The following is a 15,703-nucleotide window of genomic DNA, read 5'->3' on the forward strand; positions in this document are numbered from 1 at the left end:
ACCTCAAAAATAACAGTACTTCTCCACTATTTAATGGATGTTATTATACATATAAACCTTCCTCTTGAATCATTATATCTATTTAAAAAAACTGCATCAAAATCCGTTGCGTAGTTTCAAAGATTTAAGCATACAAAGGGACATAGGGACAGAGAAAGCGACTTTGTTTTATACTATGTAGTGAAGACCCGTGTATGACATTTATATGTCAAAACACGTTACAGATTTTGACATACAGAAGTCATACGTTCGTGCGTCATTTCTCATAGGGGTGGGACGGTCTATAAATGTCATAAACTTTAACTTACCTTAATGCTATATGAAGATAAGTTCATTAAAGCAATATTTGCGTAATCAGTTATGTACGTTAATTTTTTTTTAATTTTTTATAAAAAAAGTGATCCAACTTAGGGAGCGTTCAAGTATTACGTAACGAATTTGGGGGAGGGGGTCTATTTGTAAAACGTTACGATGCGGGGCGGGGATTGAATTACGCGTTATTGTTAATATTATTCTCGACTTTCCATTACTTTACACCATATAATGGTCACTTTTAGGTATAAAGAGTTTACTATACTTGGGTACAGAAAAACGTTACGGCGCGTTACATGGGGTGGGGGTCGATAATCTCCAAAAATTGCGTGACGTAATACTTGAACACTCCCTTACTCTGAGTGCTCATCCAAATCAAAACGCACACACACACACACACACATAGATATTGATGGATCATTAAAAAATCTAGATTTTATGTCAAAGGACCGTTCAAGTATAACGTAAGCAGATTTACGGAAATTTACCCCCCCCCCCATATTTCTTGTCAACAAAAGTAAGCAAAGCTCTCAAAAACAATAGTAGATAAACGTACTTATTAATTTTTTGTAGGAATACTCGAAAATACATTTCGTTTTCAAGTAAAGACAATGTGTGGGTAATATGAGAAAAGTAAATAATTACTTTTGATGTAATCACAAAATAATAAAATTAAAGACTCCTTCCACCCTATAGTACTTACGTAAAACTTGAACGGCCCCAATATGGGAGCGTTTAAGTATTACGTCACGCAATTTTTGAAGATTATTATTAGTTACCCCCTCATGTAACGCGCCGTAACGTTTTTCTGTACCCAAGTATAGTAAAACGTTTCGTGACCACCTAGTGACTCTTTATACCTAAAAGTTACCATTATGTGGTGTAAAGTACTGGAAAGTCGAATCCCCGCCCAGCATCGTTTTACATGGGGCTAAAATTCGTAATACGTGAACGGCCCCAATATGCTAAATATTAATTTCTGCCGCGTTCACACTCAAATAAATATTGACAAGAGGTCTCTGGAAGGCTTTAGAAGGCCTAAAACATAAACGATTTGCCGAGAAAAATACGATGCATCTAAGAGAATAGTTAATACCTTCAGTTTATTAGCTCTTGACCGAATAGCCTTGGTCCGGGTCTCAATATACGGCGAGTCCTGATGCTGCTTCGCCAAAAGACTGCTACCGAACTTCTCCAGTTCGTCCACTCGACCGATTTGAGATTCCAGCAGTTTTGCGAATTCTATATGCTTCCGGATTAATGTTTCCACCGCTGAAATATAATAGTTATTTATTAATTTTAAAATATATACAGGGAATGCTCGTATTCTTAGGAATTCTGATCGTGTTAATTGACTGTTGATTTTTATGCTTTTTTTAAAATATACATATACAGGGAATGCTCGTATTATCAGGAATTCTGATCGTGTCAATTGACTGTTGATTTTTATTGAGATTTCTCCTATTACTTTTAAGAATCATAATTTATTTTGTTATTATTTGATTGTTTCATAACTTGGAATCATTACTTAACGAATAAAATAAGCGACTACGACCAATCAGAGCCGAGCAAATGCTTCGAGTGGGGTCTAATAACATATATAGCTATAGAAAACTACGTACAAAATAAAATTTGTAGTTGTCTATTTTGGAAGTGTGATATTTTTTGTAAAATAAATGTTCACCGTAATTGTTACGTATTTTATAATATAACTATAAGTTATATTCTTAAATTTTTTTATTGTGTATTATGTGGTGTACTTTAATAAATAAATAATAAGATAGATTATGATTTTGATTATTTATAAAATGCACATGAATCATGAAAAGGAATTAGGAATACGATATAAAGTTTATCTTTAAAAGCTGAAGAACTCACCATCTAAGTTTTCTCCAAGATCATCATTGTTCAGAAAGGCTTCTTTAGCAGCAAGCCAATCTTCCACCTGCCTCGCCTGCTCGTTGAGGAGCTGCAACTCGTGCGCCTATTACGAGATTTCTCAAGTTATATTTCTGTAGTGAAATTGATAATGTTTTTACACGCTTTGTATTAGCTTCACCTGTATGTATGTAAGTATGTAACCGACTCCTTCGGACTCGATTTTGACCCACTTTAAACGGACAGATTTTATTCAAACTTTGTACACTTATAAAGAATCAGCGACAATATAATAATTTCATAGGTTTATCTCGAAAAAACAATGAAATTTTTTTAAGTCCACAAAGCAATACGATTAAATTGAGACAACACGTATTGCTGCTAGGACTAAAAAGTGGAAAATAAATATAGTTTAAAAAAACTATAAAACACGCTTTTAAAGCACATCAAACTAAAAAGTGAAAAATAATTCCTAATTTAGGCTGAAAATGGTAATGATCAAAAGATACTGGTATTATTGTGAAAAAGCGTGGCGCGCTCTGTGCCATATTTTTCGTCTATCGAGCAACCCACGCTTTTTCACAATAATACCAGTATTTTTTGTTCATTACCATTTTCAGCCTAAATTAGGAATTATTTTAAGTCCATAATTAGTTTTGCGTACCTTTGCACCTGTTACATTCTCGTCTCATTGTATAGGTCGGTTATCGAAAGCTGGCGCGTTCACAGTACTCACACTAATGCAATTTCACTATACAGTATGTTTAAAAATATGACCTTTTTGCCAAGTCTTTTTTGTTTTAGTAAGGTTGGGTGGGTTGTAAATAAATAAAAATGTGTCAAATACATATAAATATTGTGTGCATACGAGGGTGGATCCAAAAGTTCTAAGCCCGACCAAGAACGTAAAAGAGTGGTTTGTGTAAATATTTTTTCATTTTTCGACATAAGCTCCATCTAGATCAACACACTTCACTTTTACTTCACTAACTATTCTTTCAATACTCCTCTTAGAAACACCAGTCGCATCAGCTGATGTCAAATTAAAAATTAAATTTTTTCATTAAACTGTTTTTATTCAGATGTTTAAAATAATTAAAAACATTGTACACCATTTCACGAGATTGTCCTGTTAATGTTTGAAAAAAGATCAACATGTAAAGATCAACATAAACAGTAGCAAAAGCAAAACAATAACTGTCTCTTTTATACTCATAAGCTTGACCGAGCGCGAGAGAGACGGACAGTCTTTTTCAGGATGCATATTCAGTTTGATATAACGCCTCGCGCTTATTCACAGACACTACACAAGCACAAAGTGTAAATGTGTTGAAGCCGCCAGCTTTAGATAACATACCAATATCATCTAATCACACAAGTAGCTATTAAACCTAAAATTTATTTAGACGACTCATTGGTCTAGTGGTTAGTACCCCTGACTGCGAATCCATGTGTCCCGGGTTCGATCCCCGGCTGAGTCGAACATCGATGTGATGAGCATTTGGTGTTGTGCTTAGGTCTTGAGTGTTCAAATATGTATTTATATGTCTATCTATAATATGTATGTATATCAGTTGCCTAGTACCCATAACACAAGCTTCACCAGCTTAGCATGGGACTAGGTCTATTGCTGTGAATTGTCTTAAAAAAAAAACCACATCCAGTAAATAAAAATATACCTGAGTCAAGTAATTCTTTCTCTGCAGCCAGGCCTGATCGAGTGTTGATGAGAGCTTCTCTACTCGTTTTACTTTCTCCGGTTCTTTCGCCTGATCGGCCTCTTTTTGAAGGGAACTGATTACTTTTTGACGTCCATCGATTTCAGCCTGTAAAAAAAATATACCAATTCAGGTTTTTGAAGCATTCAATTATAGCATTGTCTTTGATTGACATAACCTTTACACATTTAAAGAGAAAAAAAAAAACTTTTTGACCGGATTGAAGTTATGTATTATTATAAATTTACAACTATTTAACATAATTTTAAATTTAACCGACGTTTCGCGTGCTTTACAGCTTGCGTGGTCACGGTGACTGAAGACAAAAGGTGTTGAATGTCAAAAAGTATCACAGCTGTAGAGAAAGTTGCATTATTCGTAACGTCGGATAAATTTAAAATTATGTTAAATAGTTGTAAATTTATAATAATACATAACTTCAATCCGGTCAAAAAGCATTCAATTATTAAAAAGATAAAACATTTATAATTTACTGAAACCAAAATATGGCAGATGGCCAAACGATGGAAAGTTACAACAAGGCGTGCCAAATTGTAAAAGTGGAATCCATTTTTGAAGTTATACTTCTTTTGGCGCGTTAGGGAAAAATGATGAGGGTAAATTTTTGCGATGAGCGCGCGCACACCGTCACAAAAAACCGACACCCTCAAGCATAGTGAACATTTTAAAATAAAAATGTACATTTCTTTAATTATGCAGAAATATTTTTTTTGTGATATTTAAATAAACTATATTTAACTAGATAATGCGTTATAATAAAACTTTCAATTAAATACCTTTTTTCTATTGTTAGTGTCGTTTCTTCTACAAACGTAAAATAAAAATTTTGAAAAGATTTTGATCTTGTTACGCCAAAGAAGTATAACTTCAAACGCGTGTACATAAGTACACAAATGTTTTTTTTTTTAAAGATTATCAGTCATGTTTCCGGGTGTAAACGTTCTATATATAAAGAAAATTAAATATATTTGGGAGTTAACCAAAATAACACATACCTTTCTCTCGTGGTGCATTTCCAGCAAACTCTCAGCGTGGGAGACGCTCTCAGGTTCAGCACCAGACATGCGCTTCACGGTTTCTGATACCCATAACTCTAATTCCTAAAAAAAGTATACTCATCTTGAATATTCCATTATTTTGTTTTTAATTTCCAAACTTTACACTCGAACAGCCCCATAATGTCAGACATGGCGTATAACCCAAAATTCCTGGTTTCTCAGAGATACAATAATTTAAGTTCATAGATCACCCATATCTTAGAAATTATCATAATTACTTCTGCTTAACTACCATAAATATGACAATTTATTATTTGTCAATCTAATAGGAATGTAGGCGATCAGCCTCCTGTGCCCGACACATGCCGTCGACTTTTTGAGTTTAGACTCAACTTGCCTTAGGGCAAGCCGGTATCCTCACAAAGTTTTCCTTCAGCGTTCGAGGAAGGAACAACCTCAACCTTCAACCTCAAGGATGAGAGTCACACTCTGAAGCCACTAGGCCAACACTGCTATAACAACTCTGTCCTAACAGGTGACCCTAAGTCAACAAGAATGCATATACCTCTTATATCTATATCTTAAAGCAACATTCCCAACTATCGTTTGACCCCATCACGCTTACAGATGGATAAGGACACAATTTGCATAGCAAATCTATTTTACAACATTATAACTTTTTCTGTTACCTTGGGCAAACAACAATTCATTTTGTACAATAAACATAACTATTCCTTAAGTCGTCAATATAAAAAACATTAAGATAGCTGTTTCTAAAAACCCTTGAATACGGAACAGCAAAATTCGAATCCATAGCCATTTGAGGTATACTTTTAATAACATTCTTTCACACACCCTTACACATATTCACACACACAACCATTTACTATTTAGTTTTATTTTGTTTGTTACTACAGTTTTGTCATGGTAAGTAGTCATCTCTTTGTATATGTTCTATCCGTGATGGAAGGCTTTAAATTACATTCTTTCACACACCCTTACACATATTCACACACACAACTACTCATGTTTTAGTTTTAATTTGTTTGTAACTACAGTTTAGTCATTGTAAGTAGTCATCTCTTTGTATATGTTCTATCCGTGATGGAAGGCTTTGGTTGCTTTTACAAAGCAACAGAAAATTTCTTATCCATAGCCATTTGCGGAAGATTTTAAATTACATTCTTTCACACACCCTTACACTATTCACCCACACAACCACTCATACTTTAGTTCTTTTTCGTTAGTTTAGTTTGTTACGTTGTATATGTCATGATCTGCTACCACAGGATATGTATAGTTTTCATAGGTCAGCCTCTCATCATCCTTGATGAAGTTCACATACCTTAAGACTGTCTTCAAACTTGTGTTCCGCAATGGCATCATCAAGCAAGGCGCTCCGTTTCGCTCCAAGTTGTTTCAACCTGTCCCACGCTTCATCCAAGCCGCTTAGACTTTCTTCTATCTCTGATGCGTGGTCTGGATGGCTAGAAATATACACGAATTTAAATTGAACTTCTACGCTCAAATTCGTAGTACTTGGATAAATACTATATCAGTACTGACTACACTATAGCTATCTCGCTTTTCTAAGCATGTTAATGTTCCGTCTCATAAATTTTTCAAGATTGCTATCTCGCTCTTACACCTTAGGAAGTTAATATTCCGTCTCACAAATTCTTATAAAATTGCTATCTTGCTCTTACTTTAGCACGTTAATATTTTGTCTCATAAATTGTTAAAGATTGCTATCTCGCTCTTACACCTTAGGAAGTTAATATTCCGTCTCATAAATACTTATACGATTGCTATCTTGCTCTTACTTTAGCACGTTAATATTTTGTCTCATAAATTGTTAAATATTGCTATCTCGCTCTTACACCTTAGGAAGTCAAAATTCTGTCTCATGAATACTTATAAGATTGCTGTCTTGCTCTTGCTTTAGCAGGTTAATATTCTGTCTCATAAATTCTTAAAATATTGCTATCTCGCTCTTACCTCTTAGCAAGCGCTGTGCCTTGCGCTCTAAGTGCTTCAATCTTATCACCAATAGCGGAAGCCTCAGCTGCTCTCGCTTGATGTCTTCTCTTCAACTCGTAAGCCGCTTGCAGCTCACGTCCACGTTCATTGCTGCTGAATAAAGCGGCTTTCTTCGCTATTCTCTCCGCTGTATCTTCTACATCCCTGAAGAAAAAAATACCATAAAATACGTTACATTATGTACTATTATTTTTGAAAGCTTTGCTTACTTTTGCTGACAAGAGGAAGGTGTGGGGGGGGGGGGATAAATTGCATTAAATCTGCTTACGTAATACTTGAACAGACCCATATATTATCTTTTTATAAAATTTAAAAAATCTCATGGCGCTAGAACCTTTTAGGTCTGGGCCTCAGATTTCTGTATCTGGTATACCAACACTGCTTAATACTAACAGCATTGCCTGAAAAGCCACAAAGGGAGCGTTCAAGAATTACGTAACGAATTTAGGGGGGGGAGTCCTTTTGTAAAACGTTACGATGCGGGGCGGGGATTCAATCCATTACGTAAAGTACTTTCCAGTACTTTAAACCACATAATGGTAGCTTATAGCTAAGAGTCACTAGGTGGTAACGATTAGGTGGTCTATACTTGGGCGTTACATAGGGGGGTCAACAATCTCCAAAAATTGCATGACGTCATACTTGAACGCTCCCAAAGACAAATTTACTTTTTACTATTTGTAACTGGTAACACCTTACCTATTGAACGAATGCAGTTGCAGCGCCGCTGACAGTCTATCCCTGTACCGTTGTAGGGCTCCACTCAACGCCTGCCATTTTGATAAACACGCGTCCCGTCTTGACTTGATGACGTCTGCTTGTTGAGAAGGACCCTAAAGCATGCAAATGTTCAAATTTCATTGAGGGGCTTGGTTATCAAATGCAAATTCATTACAAAATTTCACGAAAATCGCCGATAATTTTTTATATTAGATAAACGTTAGACATATTATGCTGACGTTTTTGTAGGCAATATCAAGCTCTTAAATTTTCGTCAGAATCATATGTCTCATCGTTTTTCCTACTTCCTTATATTCATTGGGTTAATATATATGACACTCAACAAATAACGTGGCTCGCTATTGGTATTGGATTTAGATTTCTGGTTAATACTGTCTTGGATTTAAACACAAGAAAAAAAAAAGCGAAATCGGTCCAGCCGTTTACGCGTGATGCCGTGACCAAGGGAAATATTTATATATATATAGATATATTAAATCACCTGTTTCAGCAATTTATCGGCCAGTGCGCACACGTTTTTGACGTGTTTGTCATCAACTTGCATGTCGCTGTCCAGATCGTCCAATTTACGAAGCAACGCGCTGCAGTGTTCGTAATCTCGACCCACCTCGTTGGCTTGAACCTGTTAAACGTATAATTACGTCAATTACTAAGGGAGTGTTCAAGTATTACGTCACGCAATTTTTCGAGATTGACAACCCCCCCATGTAACGCGCCGTAACGTTTTTCTGTACCCAATAGTAAAACGTTTCGTGACCACCTAGTGACTCTTTATACATAAAAGTTACCATTATGTGGTGTAAAGTACTGGAATGTCGAAAATAGTATTAACAATAACGCGTAATTCAATCCCCGCCTCGCATCGTAACGTTTTAAAAAAGGACCCCCCCCCTTCCCAAAATTTGTTACGCAATACTTAAACGCTCCCTAACTCTACAACTACATATAGATATAATCTGAAATAAATTAGTTTTTATTATAAATAAAGTATGTTAATAATAAATCTGAGCCCTAAATACTTCAGTCGGCAGCTGGTTTCACACAGTAGTGGTGCGTGGCAAAAACTGCCTTAGAAAACGCTCTGTTGTGAAACGGACGTCGAGATACGGGTGGAATTTCGTATTCTGCCTCGACCTCTGATGAAACTCAGCGGGGAAGTATTGGGAAATGGTAGCGAGGATGAGAGACAAGTGGAAGAATTTGGAGGAGGCTTTCACTCTTTCTGAGATCGTGACCTAATGTTAAACATATTGACATGGACTTAATGCAATTCTGATTATGAAGTACTCGAATAAGGATTCTTTATTTATTTATTTAATTATAAGTAATTTTACAGCTAACATACATAATATAACAAAACAAACACTTAGACAGTACAGAAAGCCAAAACAGATTACATAGATAAACAATATTATATACGAAAAATGAAACAAATAAGCGCATAAATAGACAAAAGTATATACAGAAAACTGAAATTTAATATTTAAAACAACAAATACTACTAAATATTTCGAATCACTACCTAAACAAAATTAGAGTCTTCCCGCCTCTTCAAATATTTTTCACATCTTTGGTGAGGTGGAAAATATCAATATCCTCATAATTAGTGTCATAGTTAGATAAAACCCGAAACATTGGTGAATTATGCAGGTAATTCGAGTTCGTACGAGGCACATGGAACAATTTTGTGTGTCTAGTCGCATATGGAGAAGGAATTTTAAAAGAAATTAACGACAGCAAATAGGGGCTATCGATCCGTCCATTAAGAATATTATTGAAAATTATGTGCTAATTTCTTATATGGATATCAGTCTTCAAGCTTAAACTATTTAGATTTAAATAAGGTATTCTAACTTAGAAAAGCGTTAAAGTTTCTTATATATATATATATATATATATATATATATATGTCAGAGATTCGACGCGATTAATAATTTTAAAGTTGGTATCACTACCGTCGCCCGACATTATTACTTAATATTTAAACACAGTCAGTGCGGAAGTCCGGCGCAGGCGCCGATCGGAAAGCAGCTCATGCTTTTCACGACCGATTCTACGCACTACTGACAAATTGACTTTGACAATTGACACATTGACACTTTACAACCTGTAAGATGTCTATGATATTGCGTGGTGTTGCCATTGCAATCAAACAAATTACACCGTGTTCTATTATAACCTAATCTCTGACACATATATTTTATATACATATTTAACTTACCATCATTTCCTTATCTCTTATCCAGGCCTCAATTTTCTCCAAATGCTGGTTGAATTCCAGAATATCCTGCGCTTCCTCCAATCCACGCCCTGAAGCAGAAAATGTTTATTACCATTTAACAAATCTATTGCAGGTCTAACTATGAAAAGATAAAGGGAAAGTACTTTTAAGATATTAAAAAAATATTTATACATTATTTAAGCACACAGTATGGTATGGGAAGGACGGTACTGAACTTCTACAGAATGTTCCTGGAATCATCTTCAAATACCCCTACAAGTTTTGAGTTCAGTTTGAGAGGTAATTTCTAAAATGCATTAAAAATACATTCAAAAAGTATAAAATTTTGATCTCGAATTTCGGGGGGCTTTTTGACATTTCAGTTATAAACGCTTGGATTAATTTTTGGTTTAATTTGTTGGTTGGGATCTTGTATTATGTACCCCCTAAAAAACCCCAGTACACCTTGATTCCCCCTAAACTTGGGCGGAAACCCCCAAGTTGGCACTGCTTTACATGAGGATCATGGACCAGTTTACTCTCTGACTGGCCCTAATGTTGGGAAGGGGAAGTTTTCTTTTTTTTTCTTCACTATTATGCCTGGAAGAGATCCCTTGTTAACGATAAGGCTGCCTGTTAGCCTATTGCAAAAACATACCAGTTTCTTCCGCAGCTTTCTCCAATCGTCGCCAGTCTTCCCTCAACTGCTGCAACTCTTGGACCACTTCCTTCTCAGGTCCCAGCTGTTTTGCCAATTCCTCCACTTCCTGGAGACGAGCCCGGTTTGCCGCCAGTTCAGCTGTGAACGCTTGGTGTTTCTGCAGCTTCTTCATCTTGTCTTCGAGGCTTGTAACTTCACCTGTTTATTTTAATACGTACATAAATCTTGAACGAACATGTTTTGATGTATTGGTAATAATACAATTTTTGAAGTGAAACTTCTTTATCGGGGTTGGAAAAAATGTAGTGTAACATTTTTTCGTTACGCGTCACATTTTTCGGTTACGCGCCATGTTGCTTTTTGAAGTCAAACTTCTTTATCGGCGTTAGAATGAATTTTTTATCGACGTATGGGAGAAATTTTATAGCTTTTTCTTGTCCCTACCACGGTTGATCCAAAGAGATTCGAAGCCATTAATAAGAAAAATATATAATAACGATAACAATGATAGTAATAATTATATTACAATTAATGAAATTCTGTAATTGTATTACTACTAAAGTAATAAGGTAAAATGAAATAATTGTATTTGTATTCATGTCTATGATAATAAAAGCCTTTTGTTAAACTTTATTTAACCAATTTCGTTAAGTTGCATATAGTAGATCATTTTTCGAAAAATAAGGTCATAAAGAAGTTTCACTTCTTACGTGTGTACACCTAGTACACGCACACATTTTTTTTGTGTATTATTGAAATTGAGTAACATTCCTTCGCCTGAAATACATAATGGAACTTAACCGTGAGGTCTTCTGTTCGGCCAAGTTGAGGAAATAAATTTTTCAATGAACGGTGAATGAAAACATTGGGAGGGACGTTTTAAGATACAAAAGGGATTTGTGAATCTTCATAAAATGAATTTGTTCTACTCCAGATCTCAATACAACTACAAAAAAAAAAATTCAGTGTTACCGCATATCATTAATATTTACATAAATAACGCTATCCACTCACACAACGACGTAATAAGCCTAATAAAAAATGCCTAAAACAATTACAATTTAGGAATATCCAAAAAGACAAAACTTTGAATTTTGAGATAAAATATACTAAAGATATATCTTTAGTATGTTGTATAATGGCTATAGCCAAAGATGGAACACATAATATATTATACAAAAAGGATCAAACGTTATAATACTTAATTCGGCTGTTAGCCGACGGGAAGCTCATAGTCACCCATTTTTATTAGAAGCGTTGCGAGCCTTTGAGGGAGGAGTGCACTCAGATCTCTTACTCTCTCTTTTTTCTCTTAGAGTCGTATCTCTCAGTCAAGGGTATAAGGGTATGTACGTGAAGGTGTGTATGTGGGGTGTGCTCATGATGCAGTATATTAGCACTATGGATAATCTTAATACTCCTTAACCGTATTCCGCTATAGAGTAAACAAGTGGATGCTTAAATAGTAGTCGTTGTAAGTTCGGGCTGTGCGAAACTGACATTTGTATCGCCCAAGACTTACTACATTACATACAAACATTCAATACATACCATGTTGGGCGTTGAGCATCGCCAGTTTATCAGCGAGCCAGCCACGCGCTTCGTTCGCGTCACGACTGAACTGAGCACGTGCACGCGCGCGTAACAAACGTGCGCGACGCTCCGCTGCACTGGCGTATAACTGAAAAATTGTGTTTTATTTAATTATTAAACTCCTCGGCTGGGTGTTTTTATTAATAACTAGCTGGCCTGGCGAACATTGTACCGCCTAACAGTCGATTCTTTATTTTTTAAATACTTATTCTGCTACTCGGGACACCAGTCTAGCTAAGATAAAAAAAAGAAAGTTGATAAGACAACAAATACATTATGTCAAAAAATAAAAATTTACCTTCCCGGAACCCCTCCACTAACATTTGAACTTTATGATGTGGCTTTATTATAGCTCAAATTGACTTTTAAGTATTAATACGAATATTTTGTATGGGAATATAGAAAAGTGTTGTTTTTAGACTTTTTCACTCAATTTTTTTTAATTTTTCTCTCCGTAAGAACCATCCTCGTACTTCAAGGAATATTATAAAAAAAGAATTGGCCAAATTGGTCCAGGCGTTGTTGAGTTATGCGCTTACCAACACATTTTGCGATTCATTTTTATATCATAGATTATTAATAGGTTAAGGAAGGAATAATTTCCAGCAACGCCCTCGCAAGCTTTCATTTGGGTGAGCCTTCTGCTCGTTTGCCTCCTGTTCCAGAAAAAAAATGTTATTCGAGTTTTTACATCTACAAAGTCTAGTAAATTACCTTCTTCCTTCGTTCGTTGATAGCTCTCAGCTCGTCTGCAATACGTTGGCTCTCGACATGGTTCTGTTGCAATAACTTATCGCCGTGGGAGTTTAGAGTTGACAGTTTTTCATCCTATTAACATGTATTAATATTAAATATCTGACAAACTCTGAAATTAGCTGTTGTAGTTAAAATTAATAAATAAAATATTGCACAAATGCCTAGACAAAGCAATCAACTTTATAGTTCCATCTCTGTCTAGCGTAGAACAAGGTTTGTCTTCAAATATCGCACATAAGTAGGCATAAACAACCCCAACAATCAATATTATATCATATACTAGCAAACTCGGCAAACTCCGTTTCGCCACCAGATGGCTTCGTTTTATGTAACATTTCGTTTGGTGATCCCGCTTTTCTGTTGAAATTTTCCCTGAATTTTCTTTGCTATAAACCTCACGGAGCCCGAGACCTTTTGCAACGAATGCAAAACCGTGGAAATCGGTTCGTGCGTTCTTGAGTTATAGCGTCAGGAAGGAAAACCCGACTTATTTTTATATAGTAGATTTATCAACAAAGACATTACTTATATATAAAAAGGTATCTTATTTCTACGATATATAAATTAATGAAAACCAAATCTTATTGCACTGTGTTAACAAAAGCTATCTGTCTCTTTTCATTACAGTGTAAATACAATGACGGAAAGCGAGAAAACATATACATACTTGAGTTGCAAGAAGCTTCTCAAATGCTTCATGTTTTTTCAGTAAATTCTCGACTTCTTCCACGCTGAGGGTCGGTGATATTTCAGTACCTAAAACAAATTTCTTAAGTTATTTTCTAAAGTTATAACAACTTATTCAACTTAAGTAGAATTTAAGCAAGATGCTTTTTATAATAATTGATTTTGCGCCTTCTATACTTCTATATCTACATATTTGATATTACGCATGACAATAAGAATGAGAACTATATGGAAGAGCTCAATTTCTGAGCTCCGAAGTACGTACATGTCAATAAGAAAGAGAATTGTCCCTTTTTTATGGAAGATCCAAACTTCTGCTATTGCTGGTACGGAAAAAAATATTTTAACAAAGATTGCTTGAGTACAACGTAAAATCGGGTTCTTGTTATACTAAATTTTTGGTAAAATAATAATAATTTGATTTCATTTTTAATTGGTTTTTTTACAAGAAAGGCTGACTCAAAATACTCATGAAATATCCGGATTGTCTGCCACAAAAATCTACCTTTATTTATTTATTATAGAATAGGTGTCACACGGGCAGGAGGCTCATCTGATGTAAAGTGATACCACCGCCCATGGACAATCTCAATTCCAGCAGACTCGCGAGTGCGTTGCCGGCCTTTTAAGAATTGGAACTCTCTTTTCTTAAAGGACCCTAAGTCGAAAAAGTTCGAAAATACTTCAGTGGGCAGCTGGTTCCACATAGTGGTGGTGCGCGGCAAAAACTGCCTAAAGAAACGCTCAGATGTGGAATTCGTATTCTTTTGATTGCGTGTATTTATAATTCACAACCGATTCTGGTGATTTTCTTATATAGAACATGTGTATATTACCAACTTCAATCAACATTCAAACGTCTTAGATATATAGATTTCTAAAAGCACTTACTCAAAGCCGCTTCCTGCGCAGTGCATAGATCGTGGAGCTGCTTAGCGTCCCTCAGGAAGCAATGCCAGTCGATCAGTTGGTCCAAGGCCACCTGGCGAGCTGCCCACGCCGCGTGGAGTTTGCCACGCTCGTCTACCAACGCGTTGCAGCGTTCTTCTATTTCCTATTCGTCAAATGTTTGGTTAAGCACGACATTTCGTATGATTATTTTTTAGCTTTTTGAAGTTATACTTCTTTTGGCGCGTTAGGGAAAAATTATGAGAGTAAATTTGGACGATGCGCGCGCACACCGTCCCAAAAAACCGACACCCTGAAGTTAGCTATAGTAAACATTTTAGTTTTTTGGACTTATACTTCTTTTGGCGCGTTAGGGAAAAATTATGAGGGTAAATTTTTACGATGCGCGCGCACACCGTCACAAAAAACCGACACCCTGAAGTTAGCTATAGTAAACATTTTAGTTCTTTGGACTTATACTTCTTTTGGCGCGTTAGGGAAAAATTATGAGTAAATTTTGACGATGCCCGCGCACACCGTCACTTTTTGTGACACAGAGACCGACACCGTGAAGTTAGCTATAGTAAACATTTTAGTTCTTTGGACTTATACTTCTTTTGGCGCGTTAGGGAAAAATTATGAGTAAATTTTGACGATGCCCGCGCACACCGTCACTTTTTGTGACACAGAGACCGACACCGTGAAGTTAGCCAACATTTTATTTCGTGATATTTGTATTTACCTTTATTTTATTTTAGGGAGCGTTCAAGTATTACGTAACGCAATTTTTGGAGATTATTGACCCCCCCACCCCCATGTAACTCGAGGTAACGTTTTTCAGTACCCAAGTACAGTTCTGTACCCAACTGTAAAACGTTTCGTGACCACCTAGTGACTCTTCAGTTACTATTATGTGGTGTAAGTCGAAAATAATATTAACAATAACGTGTAATTCAATCCCCGCCCCGCATCGTAACGTTTTACAATATGACCCCCCCCCCCACAATTCGTTACGTAATACTTGAACGCTCCCTTATTATATTTATCAATTTTTTTTACATTTTTTCCACAAGTATAACAAAATTAAAGTTATATGAAATGTATTATTTGTTTTGTTTCTCATTTCACACCTATTCAATCACAATGTACCACTGCGAAGCGTGGCGTGGTACAGCTAGTGACATTATGT

General features: G+C 35.8%; 1 protein-coding gene across 7 annotated transcripts in view; it reads right to left on the reverse strand.

Moving 5' to 3' along the window:
- Positions 1–15,703, reverse strand: part of LOC125058592 (spectrin beta chain, non-erythrocytic 1) — a 141,344-nt gene that overhangs the window by 30,856 nt on the left and 94,785 nt on the right. For all 7 annotated transcript variants that reach the window (XM_047662697.1, XM_047662699.1, XM_047662694.1 and 4 more), the window contains 14 exons: positions 14,518–14,680; positions 13,607–13,695; positions 12,898–13,011; positions 12,142–12,271; positions 10,588–10,788; positions 9,930–10,018; positions 8,190–8,330; positions 7,667–7,800; positions 6,926–7,111; positions 6,273–6,414; positions 4,925–5,029; positions 3,870–4,016; positions 2,191–2,296; positions 1,409–1,584 (listed from right to left, as the gene is read on the reverse strand). In XM_047662697.1, coding sequence (XP_047518653.1) covers positions 1,409–1,584; positions 2,191–2,296; positions 3,870–4,016; positions 4,925–5,029; positions 6,273–6,414; positions 6,926–7,111; positions 7,667–7,800; positions 8,190–8,330; positions 9,930–10,018; positions 10,588–10,788; positions 12,142–12,271; positions 12,898–13,011; positions 13,607–13,695; positions 14,518–14,680 — 1,923 coding nt within the window. The remainder of the gene's footprint in view (positions 1–1,408; positions 1,585–2,190; positions 2,297–3,869; positions 4,017–4,924; positions 5,030–6,272; positions 6,415–6,925; positions 7,112–7,666; positions 7,801–8,189; positions 8,331–9,929; positions 10,019–10,587; positions 10,789–12,141; positions 12,272–12,897; positions 13,012–13,606; positions 13,696–14,517; positions 14,681–15,703) is intronic.

Source organism: Pieris napi, chromosome 18 (genome assembly GCF_905475465.1).
Source record: "Pieris napi chromosome 18, ilPieNapi1.2, whole genome shotgun sequence".
NCBI classification, from domain to species: domain Eukaryota; kingdom Metazoa; phylum Arthropoda; class Insecta; order Lepidoptera; family Pieridae; genus Pieris; species Pieris napi.